A 20,265-nucleotide genomic window follows, 5' to 3' on the forward strand; every position below is an offset into this window, starting at 1 on the left:
TCAAAATTAAAATCCGTCAAACCAAAATTTTTCCAGTTTTTGTTCTAGCTTATTGGTCTAAAAGTCACTTTTTTTCACCTGCTGCAGCCCCCTATTAAAATATGTCAATAGGTATTGGCCATACGATATTATTATGAAGGTACGTGTATTTATGATGTTTCAATCCACTATTGATTGTATGAAATGTAATAAATATTATAATTATTAAAATCAGCAAATTTTCAATAGTTGATTGTTCGATTAATATTAATTTGAATCCGGTAAAATTTAGTTGAAATAGCTCCACAGTTAACACAGTTAAGTAATACCAATTTGAAATGTTAAAATGTTGACTAAAATAATCTACAGATTTTAACATCAGCAGGAATAATTCAGGAAAATTATTTGTTATACTTGCATATTCTCCATCAATGATATAATGTTTTCATTTACTGAATCTAAATAAATGATAATACATAATAACATAATAATCTATAAAATAATTTAATATATCAATAATCTTAAATAAGAGACAAGAGTTACAATACTTCTAAAACTTACATACAAATGTTTACACATGTTTATAGTTTAGTGAAAATATAGAAAAATAATCCAGGATTTGATTCGTCTTTTACATTATTTATATGTCATTACACATTTACATACAAACAAGTAACAACACATAACAGGACAAATTAAATAAAAATATTATCATGAATAAATATATAGAAGTAATTGTAAGCTTGGTAAATGTACAGTTAAATATTTTTTACTAATAAAATTAGCATGAAAATACGTGCACCTAAAAATAAACATCATAACGAGACAAATATTTACAAGTCATAACCACAGATATAATATTATTATAAAAATATAAAATGAATATAAAAATATGTACTTCTTCTGGACGTTTCACTCGCCCACAACTACTGATAGTGTATTGTTTTAATATACCATCAAATATTATAAGTTATCAATATAAATAACCACTACTTTACCTAACTAATAAATTTGATTTTATCGACATTATGGTTTATCGTCTACGACAATAATATGGTCTATGATGGTATCATGGTTTGTGGTTGAAGTATGACATGTTATAAGTATTGTGATATTATTAATTTGGAATTTATTATAAGTACCTATTATAGGTCAATTTTTTTTTTAATACAATTTTAGAGTAAATTAATATTTTAAAGTCATGCAACCAATCTTGATATAATTTGTGATTAGAAATAAATTTAATTAAAAAAAAAAAAGGTGGGTAAGTGGATGTCCCTCTGCTGTACAGTAGGTTACAAGTGGGTCACTGTATAATGAATAGTATTAAATTTGAATTCAATGATATAATATCACTGTATAAGAAAAACGATTCTGAGCAGAGACGGTTTGTCAGTCTATAGGTATCAACAATAAATTCCAAATTAATCATATCACAATATCCATTAGGTAACGCGTTATACATCAACAACAAACCGTGGTACTATCATAGATATATAATATATTATATAGTATACTTTAAAAGTTTCAAGTACCCACAAGTAATATTATACAATCACAACAAAATAACTTAAATAGTTATTCCAGGTTTTTTAATATGTAATTTTGTCCAAATTTGAACTTAAAATGACTATAAAAATAAACTGTGCTTATGTATTTCTTAGAATTTTTGGTAACAGAATTAAATATTTACGTGAAATCTTGTTTTAAATTTTCAATCCTTAGATATAAAAGTTGAACATTTTATAAATTTTTAACTACAAAATAATTATTCAATTTTAAATTTGATAAATTTTGTCAAAATTTCAACTACAAATGCTTATAAAAAAAATTTGTGCCTATGTATTTTTAATATTTTACAATTGCTATTGTCACAATATATCAGGAGCCTTGCATTAAATTTTCACGCATTTTTACCAAACAAATAAAATTTTATTCATATTTATAGAAAAATAAATTTAAAAAATTTAAAAATCACAGTGTCCGTAAGCAGCTCAAAAAGAGTCAAATGATTTTCAAAATTTTATCGTATATAGAAAATTCTAATATAAACATTCAGTGAAATTTTAAAGTATCTACAGTCATTCGTTTTTTAATTACAATAAATAAGAAAATTGTTACGTAAGAAATCGAGTAAATATCAAATGTTGTAAAAATATGAATTTCAAACACTCATAAAATTTAATTTGAGTTTCTTATAGATATTTTTTTTTAGATAAAGGTAGATTATCCTATAAGGAATCTTGTATTACATTTTAAAATCTTAGTTCTAAAAAGAAAAATTTTTACGAATTATTAACTTAAAATAATTTACTAATTTTCGTGATTTTTACATATTTTGTCAATTTTTGAACTTTAAATGCTAATAAAAAAAAACTGTGACTAAGGATTTTTAATATTTTTCAAATCTCATTGTAACAATATAGTAGGAGCCTGTATTAAATTTTCAAGTATTTTTACTCAAAAAATAAAGTTTTATTGACATTCATAGAAAAAAAAACTAATTAAATTGGAAACTGAAATTGTCCGGAAACAGCTCAATATAAATCAAAATATTTTGAAAATTGTATCATGTATAGAAAATGGAAATATAAACAACCAGTGAAAATTTCATGTATCTACGGTCATTTTTTTTAAAGTTACACCAAAAACCAAATTCAATTTTGTGAAAAATCGACTTTGCGTAAAAATTCCCGTTTTCCTTAATTTTTCTTTGGTTTTTCTTGGCGCTATTGAAAATTACTGGGAATTTTAAATTTTGACATCCCCAATGCACCAACGATATTCACTTTCCAATCGAAAAAGATACTGAAGTTGAAAATTGAAGTATTATTTCGACTACTTATCGTGTACACAGACATAGAAAAAAATAAAAAAAAAACACACATCATTGTAAAATCAATACATTAATCGTTCCACTCAGAATCTAAAATGAACCTATTAGTGGTTATTGCAGTATCTAATATAATATTGCATTATAAAGAACAATATAGTTAGTAGTAAAAAAATTATTTTTAAATGGCAGAATGATATCGTTTATACAAATTACGACCACAGTTCACACGACATTTACAAAAAGTCATAATCGTTCAGCCGCGAGTCAATAAGAAATCACTAAAGACGCTAAAAATAATTACACTCAAATAGCGGTTAAATTAGTTCAAATCATATCGTCTGCCTATGACGTAATATTTTATACTCTGTACCTACTAATTACTAGCTACATACAATATACTGCTACAATATATTATACAGGCACGATTACGATTTAAAAATGGTCTGATAACATTACAGAACCAACAAACGAAAAACGGTAATGACTCATCTGCGTGTCACTAAGCATATTATATAACATAATAAGTATTTTTCCACGTGATTTCAAGTTGAATTTGATGAAATACAAAAAAGGCTGATTCAAAAAACCAAATCACTAATCAGATTATATTTTTTAGTTTTTACACATGTGTGCTAATTCATTTTAACCCCTATCTTAAGAGTATTCCCAGATCAAAGAAAAATGTAATCGTAAAAACGAATAAATTTCTTAAAAAAAACATTAGGTAACATGATCGTGATAAATAATAATATTGGTACCTATATATTGCAGTCGCGCCTATCAAACGCATAGTAAATACATCGTTTATTTATTTATTTATATCAAAAATAACACTCACGAGGGAAGATAGTACACAGTACAAATACATAAAAATTAATATTATACCTAAATAAACTATTAAAAGACAAGTAGCAAATTCTGGTACTGGTAAGCCCCGAAAACTGTATAGGCTCTCCACTCAAGTTTTTCTTGTAGCCAACCATAATAATAGGTAAATTTATCGCGTTAGCAATTCGATGGTTCTCGAGAAAAATATACCATTACTATAGGTTAGATTACCTTCTATTATACTTACATGGGCCATATTTATTATCAGTTTTTCATTGAGGGCCGCATACAAAATTAAAATAAACCGTTTATTATAAACGTTTAATATACAGTTTTAATATAATATAATATAAATATATTTATGGACAGGAATATTACTACGTGTTTCATTGCTTGGTGGCCTTATTATTAACTAATTTTGAATGACATATATTTGGAGGTACCTAGCAAAAGGTTCAGGGGGCGCGGATTCCTAGTGCTTGCAATAGCCTATAGGTACCTAATAAGTGTTGATCGTCGTTATTTGATTTAACGGATTTAGTATACCAACTATTATTTCATGCATTAGGTATACAAATTAATGTAAGCGACTTGTTCACGAGTGCCCGAAGTAAATTCCAGAAACTCTAATCTATATCATTGTATTATATAGGTACCAACACTTTTATGAAACATTATTATACAAATTAAAAAACGACTTGTTTAATAATTTAAATTTGTCATTGCAAAGTAAAAACAATGGCTTCGTTCAAAAAGGTTGAAAACTACCTACTAGTCAAAACAACAAAACCATATAAATGTTGAAAAATATTTTTTATACCAAAAAATTTAAAATTCATTAGGTATTATATATTTGTATCTTTGACAACAATTTAAATCCATTCCAAATTTTAATACATTTTTTGGGCATTAGTTTGTACCGTCCCCCCATCCAAATTAAAAAAAAGTCGGGGTACGCAAAGAAAATATAAAAATAGTAGAGGAGCTCCATCCCCCTGCAAACTAATCGAATTTGAGACTACAGTATATAAGCTCTATACCATCGTATTTCCTATGATTGGTAGTCGCTATAACCGAAAAGTACCAAATATAATACTTTTATTAAGCGAAACACCATCAAAACTTATTTTCGATGTTATATTCTAATAATTGTATACCAATAGTAGGCGAGATCGACGATAGTTGGTGTTTATAACGAAAGTTTTAATTTTATAAGCTAGGTATTTAAAAACGTTATGGCGGCGTCGCGGAAGCATTGCGGAAACAGTTCCCGTGGCGTCGTCGGTTCAAACAGGGGGAAAAAAAGGTATTTAAAAACAACGTATTTAAATAATATCTAAAAACAAATAAATTAGAAAATAATACGTTAAAAAATAGGTACCTAATTTAAATTAGAATTCACAAACGCCAAAAGTAGATGCCTCGGTATAGGTATTATAAACAAATAAATAAATTTAATAGAAAAAAACGCTTGTTATATTCTAATCTTATTTAACAAATAGGTATAAGTGTATAACTAATAATAATAGTATAATATCATAACATTCTTAACAATATCAATATCATGTTGATTATAATAATTATGATTACGTTAAATAATATTATCATACTTACGAGCGATGGAGGTGAAATGGCCGAAACTTCACTTCGGAGTGCTTGAGAGTCAAAGATCGAAAACCAAATGATCCAGCTACCGTCGAGTACCACGTATGGAGATCGTGTTCGGCGTCTAGATGAAATGCGTGTGGGCGCCACGGCCTGAGGGGATAACAATTAGTCGCGTGCGCATGCGCCTACACGTTCGATTATGTCGCTAATTTCTGGCACCGTTCGGACCCTATGACAAAGGCACATCCGGGTCCGGTATAATACAATAATGATATTATAATACCTATTAGCGTAGTCCATAAAATATAATACCATCGTTGTCGGTTGAAAATAATTATTTTCTAGTTCGTACTTCGTACGGGCTAATAGTACCGTTCTATAATACGTATTTTACGATAAGCTAGGTGACGAATGTACGTATACCGTCTATACCATGTGGTAACGAAAAATAAAAGTGGGTAACCGCAGCTCTGCTGCACAGTATATTATGAAGGTGTTGAGTGTGCCTCTTCGTTGAGGAGTAAGTCACTGCAGTTGCGTATCTATGGTGGTGGCGTTGTCGAGGATGATGGGGGGGATCATTACCCCCCTCGAAGACCAAATTTTGTACACAATTTAACATTTATACCTATAATAATATGAATATTAAATATAAGTAATATATAGTATGTGTATACTAGGATGGCATTCAAAATTGTTCTTTTTTTAGTTTCTCATGTTTTTAATTTGATCGATATTATGATTATAATTATTTATATTATAATGAAAAAAGAAAATGATCTTGTGAATACCTACCTACTTATTTTACTTAACATAAATGCTTAAAACCGATATTTGATACCAATTTTGAATACCGGTTAAAACCGATAAAAAGCAAAATCGATACAGGAACCGAAAATAAAATCGAAAAAACCATTACCAAGTAATCTTAACCGAAATCAAAATCGGACAAAATAAATACCGATAATTGAAACCGAAATTGAAATCGGAAAAAATATTTACGGTTTCAAGCCCTGCTTTACATGATTATTGAATATTTAAACTATACCAGCACATCCCAATAATTATCAATTTAACAAATATAATTTTTTTTTTTATATCAAATAACAATTTAAGGTCAGATAAATGAATGCCTATCTAATCTACTAAAATATATCTATTTATAAAATTATTTTATCGAGAAAATAACAGAAATGTTTATATCGTCGTTAAGTTTTGGCTTGGCGTATATAACAGATACATTTCGGTTTCCGATTCCAAAACCGTCCAACGAGTAAATTTCGACACCTGTGGTAAAAGTTTATTTGAATTCTGCTTTCGGTGATCACGATAACGAGTACCTACTGCACAAATGGATAGGTAATTTAACAAAGTCCCACAAGATTTATACTCTATAACTCTAAGGTCACTATACTCTCGAATAACTGCAGACCATGATAACGAGTAGGTTACCCACTTGATGTTCGAGGGTGAGATCCCTTTAACCTAAATAAAGCCTTACTCTTTAATCTTTATCGACTGACCACAATAACGAGTGCTGGAAGAGACAGCGTCTATTGCTACCTTTTCCAAAAGTGTTATTCACCAAAAAAGTTTGAAATAAAACTTAGGTGAATACAATTTATAGTAGGTTGAATACATATTATACACGCTTACCCAAAAAATGCCACTGCAGTGTGTATAAAATAAAAAATATACATTTATTATGGCATTGAATTTTCAGCCTTATTATAGTCATAAATAATAGTGTAAATGAAAATTCTAAAAAATACCAAAATCATCTCAAGCTACAATTTTTGTGTTAAAATTGAATTCAGTGATAATTAAATAATAATACATTTATAAATGTGTCTTCGACTTCGTAACGTCTAATAATTGTATGGTTTATAGCAGAAAGGGGCAACTGGCGGCCCGCGTGCCAGTTTTCACTGGCCCGTGCTACATTTCAATTTACTTTAAAAAATATATAAAATGTTAAGATTTTTCTGTATTTTATTTTATTATATTTATAAAATTATTAAAATCGGTATAATGTCTATCGTAAAACGTAGATATAAATTCTTATCTAGTATTGAACTATTAAATGTAAATAATAATATTACATTATTAATAGGGGTATAGTTAACATAAGGTTTTTATTTCTTTCTATGTTCTCTAGTCCGCTAGATTTTCGCACATTCAAAATTGGCACTCTTGAGTCGCCCATCATTGGTACCTATAGGTATACCAGTACAAAACATTTTTTGAAACGAATTCTTCCGATAATAGGTATAGATAACGAATACCGTCTATAATACCTATAAAATAGACTCTATATCGTGCGGTAAAAAAAATAAAAGTGGTAACCTCTCTTCTGTACAGTATACCTATAGGAGATGTCGAATGTCGATAATGCCTCGTCGTCGAGGAGTAAGTCATTGTAATATAGGTGTGTGTAAAATGACTGTTGAGTCCCAAGAAAACGTCCGCTATTGGGAGTTGTCCATTCGTAAAGTACTTAAGTACCTACTTGTAAAGTTATAACTTATATAAAAACTGCATGGGTACATTAAACGGTGGCCTGGTAAAGAGGCTATAGCAAAAACAGGTACCTATACTATAGATTATTATGTACCTACTGCAATCCTATTGGCCATTGTCATGAATGGTTGGTAATGAAGTTGTGCTCTCTAAATATACTAATAGAACCTCGATAACTCGAATATCCATAAGTCAAATTGTCGATGACTCGAAGGAATTTCTTAGCCACTGAAATTCAATGCAGAAAAATGTCCATAGATCTATAGACATTTTTCTGTTGAATCCAAATCTAGTAACAGATTTAAAACCAGACTACGTTAAGTGTTAACTATGTAACTTTAATTTGTAAAACCAATAATTAGTTTCCGTAAAATTCGTACTTTATTGTCTATTGATATTATAGCATTCAGCGTTGAATCGCACTTTCACTAATAATCATTTACGACCGACACATTGGTAGATCCCGGGCGGCAGCACACGACGACCAGATTAGAAATTGCTTGACTGTTGTCCCTAAGTGAAAGCCATAGTGAGGCCCCTTAAGGCCCCCGAAAACGCTATCAAGTATCAATTAATCATCAAAACGACATTAGTGACTGGACAAAAATAAGGGACTTATTTATTAGTAGTTTGATTTAAAAATTATATAGATTTTTATTAAACAAAGGAATTATCTTTGCAACGGTTGGAACATAATAATATATTATATATATTTTTAATAATCTTTAATATATTTAATCCTTTCTATACCAAGCATTGTTGAATATAATAAAAGTGTGATTTTTTTGCCCAATAATAATTTTGTATTTTTTTGAAGAATTTCAAAACAAAAACAAAGTTTTTTTAAATGTATAAATGTTCGATGACCGCGGTAAATAATAGTCCCATTGGTCAATGGTTTGAGGTGGACTTAGAATTCCCATTGGTCTATTTGGGCAAATTAATTTGTTTATATTCAATGGAGATTGTAATGAGTTTGTTATTTTTTTATTTCTTACAATTATTTAAAATGAATAACCATTACAAATTAAACTACAAATATTTTAAATGATTGTCATCATATTTTATTTAAATTTATAAATTACTATTCTAAAATTTAAATTGGAAATATTTTTTATGTAGGTATTTGTAAACTGTACATTTATCATGAGTTTAATCACAGACTGTAAAACTGGCCCTATGTAAAATATTTTGCTAAATAAGTAATGAGCAATGATAAAAGATCAATATTAGATTCTGAGAGGAGCAAAGAATGTATTGATTTTACAATGATGTGTGGTTTTTTTGTGTCTGTGTACATGATTAGTAGTTGAAATAATGGTAGAATTTTTCACTTTAGTATCTTGTTCGATGGGTAAGTGAATCTAGTTGATATACATTTTCAAAGTTGATTATATTCACATTTTCTATACATGATAATATTTTCAATATATTTTGAATTGAACTGTTTGGACATATTAAGTTTAAAATTTTTATTTTTTTTTACATATATGTCAAAAACATTATATTTGTTGGGTTAAAAAGCTTTTATTTTGTAAAAAATGTTATGTGCCGGGTCAAAAAGCTTGAAAATTTAATACAAGGCTCCTAATATATTAATACAATGACATTTGAAAATTTCTAAAAATCAATAACTACAATTTTTTTTTTACAAGCATTTAAAGTTCAAATCTTGACAATAATACGTACAAATCACGAACATTTTTTAGTTAGAAATTCATAAAAAATGTATGATTTAAAAATGTAACACAAGATACCTTATAGGGTTATCTACCGTTATTAAAAAATAATATAATAAATGTCTGTAAGAAAGTCAAATTAAATTTTTATGAGTGTTTCAAGTTCAAATTTTTACAACATTGGATATTCACTCAATTTAGTTCACAAATAGCGTTTTTCTTATTTTGTTGTAATTTAATAAGTAATAACGAACAACCGTAAACATCTGAAATTTATATCATATGTTCATTTTTTCAAAGCTTCTGATATATTGTTAAAATAGTAGTTGAAAAATATTTAAAATACATGGGCAGAATTTTTTTTTATATGCATATAAAGTTTGACATTTGACAACACTTATCAAATTTAAAATGTATAAAATGTTCAACTTTTATAGCTAAAGATTCAAAATTTAAAACAAGGTTCCACGTAAGTATCATTAAGTACTCTACTCATTCTAGGTAAAACTACTGTAGGTACGTCTGGAAGTCTGTATTGGTCTGATTTGTGAATATTATATTTCAATTCAATAAGTTTACGAATTATATTTTATTGTATTTGTATAATATACAAAAAATAATATATTGAATTTCCATAATATTTGTGTAAAATACTAACAAAAAATGAGTAAGACCACGTAAGACGTAGTGACTAATCAATGTGAGTGATTAAAATAACTACAACCTTTGGCCGATAATTAATGATTACGATTTACAAGGAAATATAATCATATCTATTGTGCTATTGTAGTATTATATGCTGTTTGTAATAACTCAAAATACTATTTACCCATGATATTAGGTAGATTGTTCAAAATTGTTGGTATATTATGCAGAAGATCGCAGAGTTATCTCGACCATTTCGTCCGAAGTCATTACCTATATCGTTTTATAATTTATAATTTATTCCGAATTATTATCTTCTGGCTCTAATTATTATTGATAAATTCGTCTACATAAACTGACGAGAACGATAAGAATTAAGTAATTAAATCTTTAAAATTCGTGTGGATTGTGCAGAACATGGAAGTTTTCAAATTAATTTCCATCAGTCCGTCGCGTCGACCGTCATACAATGACTGCGAGTCCGCCCGCCAGTTGCCGATAATAATAATATATTAAAATAATATTTTAATAACCGTCTCGTTTGGTAATAGTAATAATTTAAATATACCTATTTATAATGTATTGTCAATGTTACCAGTTATGTCTGAAATGTTTTTATGTCAACTATTTTTTATAGTGTTGTTTGGAATACAATAATTTAGGAGGTACCTACCGGCTACCATCTAATTACACCTATATAATCCATTTTTCCGTTGTTATTAATTGTATAATAAAATTGTTCAGATTTTAAATTGTTCTATGTGTAACATGACGTACCTACTTATATATTATATATATAAATCATATAAATCCACTTATTTTCCTACCTATTTTTAAATATTATATTGTTTGAATCAATCAAGTGCCTAAAGACATGGAATCGACTGCTGTAATATTGGAAACGAATAAACGTTATTTCATCGAAGACAAATTTCTAATTGTAAACTGTTCCTACGGTCAAACGGTGAATATTTAATGATCAATTATGAAATGTACTTGCCCATAATATTATGCTGCTTATATATTTTTAATGTCACTTTATTATTGTTATTTACTAATGTTTAGAAAATTAGACCATGGCTAATTTTTTGAGGGGTACAAATCTGGCCATCAAACCTTTAAATTAAAATAAAGAAAAATATTCTAAAATCCGAGGTAACATTTGTGAATTTTAAATTAAAACGATAGCTACCATATAATCCCACTAGAGTAGGAGACAGTAGAGTAAATAATTAGAAAAGCGCGACGTTAAGCTAGGTGTCTGCGCGTGGCGCGTCTACGCTCGGATAAAAAAATCTTGCGTCGTTACCACGAACGTGTCGTTATTATTGGAGAGGAACAAAAAGAACTGTCTAGCATTGCTGTCAAATTGCTTGTTGGATTTTCCAACACTTATTTATATGAAAGAGGTTTTTAAAGTTTAACTTATGTTAAATGTAAATATAATTTAAGATTGTATTTAATTAAATTAGAACCCAATATTGATAAAATGTGCCAACAGAAACAAGCTCACCCATCTCACTAATTTCTTTGAAAGCGAGTCTCACAGGCAATGCCACGCGGGATGGCTAAAAATTAAAATATTAGATGATTTGGCTTCCATATGCACAGCAAATTATACCCAAAAGGAGTTAGTTAATCAAAACTTTTTACCGGGCAACTCCGGATTATTCGGCTAGTGTTATTATAATATCACTGAATCCAAGTTGAATACAATACATTATATATCTACCCACTTGCAACCTACTGTACAGCAGAGCGACATCCACTTACCCGGTTTTTTTTTTGTATATTTACTATTATTTTCCGACTGATTGATACAATATATATCAATACATTATACATTTTTGAACTGAACCTAATAACTAATTTAACAGAAGGTTATCATAATAATTAAAATGTATGATGTAAATATATTAATTTTTTTAATACAATTAATACCCTATAATAATATTTAAATATACATTTACTACCTCCTAAATGGAATAAGAAAATGTCCATCCTGAATACAGGGTACATTCTTTAAAACTAATTAGTCTATATCTATCAATTTGCATTTTTTAGAAATAATTTAATAATATGATTTTTTATTATACTTGCATATTTTTTTTATTTCAAAGAAACAACGCTTGTATGCTATGATATAATTCTTTTTAAAACTTTTATTGACTTTTTACAATTTTTGCATTTTTTGCAATTATACATATTAACAGTGCTCGCAAGTTCATGCATTTGCATATCAATCTTGTTAAATCATAGATTTTAATAATGAATAACATAAAAATCCGTTTCAAGTTATATGTGCAGTTTTATTCTAGATATTTAGAAGCTTTTGACTTTTTGGCATATTTATGTGTTTTCTATTTTATTGGTCATATTTAGTGTAATTTTGGCCAACATTTGATGGTACATGTAATAATTTATATTTTTGCACTGTATAAAATATATGAGAATTGTTTTAAAATGTTTAGATTTAAAATGAACGACAAGTTACATATTTATTCTGACCGTATACAATTAATTATCATGAATAAGATGAATGCAATTATAATGCAACTGAAAATTAATGAATTAGATACACTACAGGGTACAATAATATGTAACTACACAGACAAATATTGAAATATCCAAGCTATTCTAACACATTTATTCGGGAGGAAAATACTATACTTAGTTTTACTATTTGTTTGTTATATTTCTCATTATTTCTTCATAATAAAGAAGTTTCATATATTATTATAGGAGCTCTACATTTTTTAAATATATGGTATCAAAAGTAAATTATAAAATTTATTGCAACATTCTTGGTATATAGGTAACTTGTGGTTTGTTATAACCAAGCTCGTACATTGGTATAAATATACTGTTTTTTCAACACCTCGCTTGTTTGAATGGTTGTCTGTTACAATTATTAATGAAATATACAATATTTATTTACATTTGCACTTGTATAGTGTTTTACATCATAAAAAAGCGGTTTAGACAAATCTATCTATAGGTATAAAATTACATAAATAGTATTAATTCAAGACATATTTCATATAATGACAATGTGATATAAGTATATAACTTATTTGCCATATCTGGTTAGGTTACAAAAAGTTTATTCTAGAATTTTTGCTCATGATAAAATTTTAAAAATATTTTGATTGTTTTTGAGATATTTATATACACTTGAAATTTGGGAATTTATTTTTTTGTTTTTTTTTCAAATTACTGTCAATAAAAAAATGTTTACTGTGTCAAATTACTTTAAAATATAATACAATAGATTCTGAATAAGTTGATACATTAAGTAAAGTTAAAAAAAGTTTACTACAAATTACTAATAAACATAGCTGCTAATTGGTATCTGTTTCTCCCGACGTTGAGGATGATTCTGAATATGAACGATTTCTGTTGGTACTGGGGATTTCAGACCCTGAATCATTAGTGTTAATTTTTTTTTTTAATTTTCTTTTTTTCTTTTTTTCCTTTTTAATATCACGAGATTTTATATGTGCAGTTTTAGAACCACGAGTAGAAATTATTGAATCATCATTATCCGACGAAGAATCTTGGTTAGAACTCCGCCTTTTTAGATGAGATGAATATGGAAATGAACCACCATCTACAGATTGAAAACTAGAAGAATAATTAACAGTTAGTGAGAATATTCTTCATCTCCTTACATTATATCAATTCAAATGGACAAAAAATACAATTATATGTTGATATATATACAATGTATACACTATAATTATGTTACCTATTGTTTGGTCGATTTAAACAGTCTTGAATTCCAGTTGATGTAGATGGTTGGTCTATAGAGGCAGAAATAAGTGGTTCGATAGAACGGAAGGAGTGACTTTGAATTACATCAGAGTCATTGGTGCTAGAACTAACATTGGTAATTATCATTGGCGTTTGAACTTCTTCGTTATCAGAATTCAGTACACTAGTTTCACTTGGCAATGGTTCCTAAGAAAATGTACATACATTTATATTAACAATAACTCATTATTTGCAATATTTTGTTTACTTTACAGTCAATTCTCTATAATACAGCCGAAAAGTAAAAGTAACATTGAGATCATATTCTCTAATGTCATAAGGACTACTAGCGAAATTATATAATTCATGAAAAAATTGAACTGCATGCAAATCCAGAATAGACCTTAAGACGTCAAGGTAATGTAACTGGCTTATTTCATGAGTAAAGAGTAATTGCATTATATAATTTGTCATAAATACATCTGTTAAGTTCGGGAGAGGCATGGTCTGACCCCCTACTCTTAGAGATTCCCTTACGGCAATAATATCTCTAAGGATGAATATATACAATCTGCTCGTTTGCATTGGATCAGCTCTGAAAGAATAAAAATATGCACTGTATCAAACATAAATTATAAGCAAAAATGTTTCCTGGGTGTTATGTATGTTACCTAATTAATATTTATACTATTACGTAATCGGTATCGACGATAGCGCGATACTGCGATAGCTTCGTCAGAGATTGACTATAATATTATCGGGTTATGATTATGAATTTAAATATAGAAAGGGGTCAAATATAAATAATGCTGATGCACTATCGAGATTACCTATAGAGAGAAATATTGATGAAGATTTAGGTTCAATAATGTTAGTTGAACAGTTACCATTAACGTTTCACGAAATAGCAAAGGAAACAAGTGAAGACGCTGTTTTAAAAATAGTTTGTAAGCAGGTTAAGTCTGGTTGGGTTGGCGATAAAAATTATAAAAACGAGTCAGAACCATAATATGGTAACTAAATATTATTTTCGTAGGAGGTCCGAGTTATCAATTGAAAAGGAATGTAAAATTATAGGAAATAGAGTTGTAGTTCCAAATATATTAAGGCAGCAAGTGTTAAATATTTTACATAAAAACCACCCAGGTATAGTATGATCAAAAATGTTGTAGAAGTGTTAGTAAAAAACTTACAAGTAAAATGTCAAAATTGGTTACCAGGTAAAATTATGAAAGTACTGAGTGGATGTAGGTATTTAGTGATGCTGAATGGAAGTGTGAAAATGGTGCATATAAATAAATTTAAATCTAGTATGTTGAGCGAAGGAACACATCAGAGTGAATAAAAAAAAAAATAATAATAATGTATTAGTTATTATTGTTGTGTTTATATTATTATGTATTATATTATTATGTAATTATTATGTGTACAATTATAATATGTTGTTTCAGTATAATAAGAATGTGAAAGCAAAAGTAATTGAATTATAAAATGTTATTAGATTATTATTATTATTTTTAAGGAGGAATAATGTTATGTATGTTACCTAATTAATATTTATACTATTATGTTATCGGTATCGACGATAGCGCGATACTGCGATAGCTGTTTCATATTATAATAAACAGTCTTAATTAGATCGCACTCGCTGTAAGTTGTTTTGTTGTCCACTGCACTCCGCGCGTATGTCTTAATAAGATCAAACATAATATTGGGAGATGCAAAATTTATAAGTATTCTATGATAAGACACAAGCCAAATGGCTGGGCTTTGTCCAACATTTCAGATCTGAACTGCACAACATAAGTAACTAGTTAAGCAATGAGTCATGGTGGATTGTCATCTTATTCTAACAGAGTAGCTTTAAACTATTTCCATATTTTCACTAAACATTAGTTAACTGTAATAATCTAAATTTTTTGCAAAGTGGTAATAGGTCAGTACCGTGGATCTAGGGTATATGATGCTCAGGTCAAACATAATTTTAGTGTCTATTAGAATAACTACTCCATCAGCCATTTAGACAAAGTTAACTATATCAAACCTAACTGGAGTGGATCTGTTACATTTGGGTTATTAAACTAAATTTTAAAATTGAATTTGTAAAAACTGTTTATTTAAAATTATTTGTAATTTTTTTATCTTGAAGGTAAACTATTGATTATAAAACCTAACGAGTTGTGAGCTAACCAGACACCATTTTTAATCAAAGCGCGTCAAAAAATAAATAAATAAATAAATAAATAAACTTATAAAAATTAGGTGGGCAAGTGGATACTGCTCTGCTGTACAGTAGGTGTTAAGTGGGTCGCTGTGATGGATGTGTTAAATTTGTATTTTATGATATGTTATTGTATACGAAAAACAATTCTGAGCAAAGATGTTCTGTAAGCCAAGATAAATCTATCAAGTATATTTCATTATAATTTTTTTAATATTGCTATTAAAGTAACTTATTTAAATATTAGTATTATGGTAGGTTGAATTTTTGGAAAACACCATTGCATTATTTACTAATATTTCATTATTGTAATAGTTTATACTTCTATCATATTATACTATTGTTATTAACTTAAGTTAATACCACCTTACTGTAAAACAGTGTGGATAGGTGCATAATATAAATAGGTAATAGCTTAGAATTAACCTAAATATTTTAATAATTTCTTAGTTGTAGCACTATACTTGATATTTTCCATTCCTAAGAAAATGTATGTATCATACATAAGCATAATATATCAATAAGTAACCATTAATTTTATATACTATACATAGTGGGAATTAGGTTATTTTTACATTTTATTCATTCCTATGGAGATAAATGATGTGTTACGCAAAATAAGTTAGAAACAATTTTGTTTATAAAACAAAAATACCCAACCCAAAAACATATTTGTAAAAATTATAAATATTAAATACAGTAATTTATTTTGGAAATTACGATTACGTCTAAGAGAAAATCAGTATGCCATTTGTTTTCTGTCTCTGACCCACAGTTAAATTAGCAAAAATAATGTTTTTCACGAACAATCAACCTACTAGGCTACTATTGAAATTAGACAAGGTCAAAAATTCATCTAAGCTACTATAAGTAACCTAACTTAAGTCCTCATGAATTATTTTGTATTTATACATATTTAATTTACAAAAATATTTGAAGAATATGAAATAATAATGAAGACATATAAAGTATAGCTAAAAGTAGGTATTATATAATATTATTTAAGATTCAAATTTTAAATTTAAATAGAAGATACATTTTTTTCAATTTTACCTATAGTAAGCTGGGCTACTATCTAGAGTACGGCCAGTTGAATCAGGTAATGGATCAGCCCACGCATTATTAGTATACACATATGTTCTCATTTCTGTACCTGAAAGTTCAAGGAAATGTTAAAATGTATAAACTAAGAGGATGCCATGCATGTGTTGTCTCCATCTTACTTACAATATAGCAAAGTTTAAGTTTACAGTAACCATTTTACTCTATTATTTTTAAAATTAAAGTAAAATTTACCTGATTTAAAATTTAAATGTAAGATTTAGGGCACCTCAGAAGCTTTAATTTACATTTAAATTAAAAAGCGAGTTATGATAATTTTAAAACTAATTTATTTGTATATTTTAAAATGATTATAACTAGCTTTAAAATTAATATATCACTCAATTCATTCTAATTTTAAAAGTACCAAATAGATTCAAATATATTATTAAAATCATACATTTTGCTATGTTGTACATTTGCAAGACGTAGCCAACACATGGAATTGGCATTCACTTAACAAAATTATAATAATTACCAATTAATGGTGTATCTGAAATATTATGATATGATAGAATTTGACCAATGATATCAGCATTTAGTATTCCATCCTGGCCTGTCATACTCTCTAAGAGGAACCTAGTTGGGTCCATTGATCTGTCAATATTCAAAAGAACATTCATTTTACTGAACATTGTAGACAAAACATAAAAATGTATTATATACTTTAGCTTAAATTATAGTAGGAAACTTTTGAAAATAAATATTTTAATATACAAGTGGTAAATCATTCAACTTATAGGTATTATTATGGGGACGGTTAATGTTTGGGAAATTTAACATAATGCATTTGAGCAAATAAGTTTAACAGACTATGAATCATTTGTGAATATCATTAGTATTATTAAAAATATTATGTATATATTTTTAAATTACATAATTAAAACTGTATTACACATTTTTAGTCTAGGAATTTCAATTTAAACAAATATATAATATGCTTTATATAATCTAAATTTCACCGAATATGTACATGTAAAAAGATGTTAAATAATCTTTACTTGATAATTAATAACTAATTCTAGAGTCCTTGCCAAACTTACAGGCGGCACTTACTCCACCCCTAGATATCATTACGCAATTTGAAACACTATATGTTAGGTAACGTTTACACACAAAAACTAAATTCCTTTAGGTATATATCTAGCGTGCTCTATAAATTTGTCATCAACTGCTATTAAGTTTGAAAAGGACTCTAGTAAGAAATGCAATTGATCTAGAACCACCAACACAGTAATAAAAAGATTTTAATTATAAGCATTATACATAAAATAATTATAATAATGTGTTACTTACAACTCTGGACTGTCCCATAACCTAGGGACGTGTATTGAAACATCATATGTTTCATGGGCGCCCAGATCATCAAATGAATGATAAATATAATTGAAAGTTTTTCTACATAATGGACAAATCTGTGCAGACTAAATAATAAACAAATAAAAACATAAATGATTTTATTGAGACTTTTCAATTAGTTCCTAATTAATATTTATTTATTAACTAACTCTTATATTATCTGCATTAAGTTAATAAATTATTAAATTATATTATATTTTTTTCGATTGCACTAAATAAAGACTCCAAATGACAAAACAGATATTTTTCTATAAGTAAGTTAAATTTAAGTTCAATCTTTTTACTTTTTAACTATTTTTGACTCATTTAAGCAATTTTAAATTACCGAGATAACACTCAATTTTCATTAAAATGTATAGTAGTAATATTTAAAATAAATGTCTTGAAAAATTAAATTTACTTGACTTCCATATTTAAAATGGGAAAAAAACAGTATGTCTTCCCACAAAAACTGTATATTATAGTAACTGTCTATTTAAGACAATCTTTATATGATATGATATACATACAAGGGCGCCTAAGGGGGGGGGGGCGGAGGGGCCATGCCCCAATAGATCGATAATTGCTTAATCATTAAGATATTAGTGATACAATTATTGTTCTGTGTTATCGCAGCCATGGTAAAGCATTATAGTCATAAGCATCTAAAATTCCAAAGTCTGATTGACAGTTATCAATTAAATTTATATTTTATTTTGGTTTGTGAAATGTGAATTATAATTTCAAATTTGTATGATCCATAACCTTATTGATAACTAAGTACCTACTAGTCAAAAACAAGTTTGTTACTTTATAACCTTAACATATTTAAATTAAGATGAATCCACCAAAAAGAAAACATACATTTATGGATATGTTTGTTTGTTAAATATCAAAAAATGATGACGACAGAAATACTGTAGATGATCAATGATAATAAAAATATTTGATATGGAGCCTTGGCGCATGCAATTTTTATTTAATGACCAATAATCTTAATATTTTTATAAAATTAGATAGTTAATATTATAATATTATGAATAATGATTTACAAGATTTTTTTTTTCAGTGCTCTTGATGTCTCATAATATTTTGATGAAAATATGCTGTTAATCATATTATTGTGTCATCAGTTTATTTACTAAGTTTGTAATGAAACTATAAAATACTATACCTAATATGTTATGAATATATGTATACACCTTGCCCCCCCCCCCCCCCGGTGAAAATTTTTGCGGGCGCCCTTGTATACATACCTTACATACTTTTAATAATTAGGTAATAATTATTAAGGTTTAACTAAACTTACATTTGACCATAGTAGTAAACATTCAAAACAAAATAAATGCAAACATGAATTTGTATTACATGGATTAGTTAACTCATCAAGACAAATTGAACATTGTGAATCTGGTGTTGAAGAGCTTTCAGTAGGTCTAGTATTAATGGTTGATATAGTTTCTTCATCATCCGACGAAGACTCCACTACATCGTTAGGTTTGGATTTTCTGTTTATTGACATGTTGAATCATAAATTTCAATTCTAAATTAAAAGTATTTTAATTATTCTGGTCTCGATAATAAAGTAAAAATAAAGTAGATACTTCATTAACACATGTAGTAATGTACCTACATTAATAGTTAAATTAACATAATTAGCAAAGTATTGAAATTGGTACTTCCTGAATTATAATTGATAACCAAAAAGTGCAGTTTCTTAAATTGGAAATAAGATTTTCTATAAACAATTAATTATT

At 27.7% G+C, this 20,265-nt stretch overlaps 1 protein-coding gene across 1 annotated transcript; it reads right to left on the minus strand.

Annotated features, from left to right (window-relative positions):
• Positions 1-13,267: 13,267 nt before the first annotated feature.
• Positions 13,268-20,030, minus strand: LOC100160453 (E3 ubiquitin-protein ligase Topors-like). The gene is made up of 7 exons (XM_001943735.5): positions 19,818-20,030; positions 18,467-18,594; positions 17,649-17,767; positions 17,123-17,222; positions 14,122-14,443; positions 13,844-14,055; positions 13,268-13,719 (listed from the first exon to the last, which is right to left on the minus strand). The coding sequence occupies exons 1-7, from the start codon at positions 20,028-20,030 to the stop codon at positions 13,437-13,439; spliced, it is 1,377 nt and encodes a 458-aa protein (XP_001943770.2). The 3' UTR covers positions 13,268-13,436.
• Between the last annotated feature and the right edge of the window lie 235 nt (positions 20,031-20,265).

Source organism: Acyrthosiphon pisum, chromosome X (genome assembly GCF_005508785.2).
Source record: "Acyrthosiphon pisum isolate AL4f chromosome X, pea_aphid_22Mar2018_4r6ur, whole genome shotgun sequence".
Taxonomy (NCBI): domain Eukaryota; kingdom Metazoa; phylum Arthropoda; class Insecta; order Hemiptera; family Aphididae; genus Acyrthosiphon; species Acyrthosiphon pisum.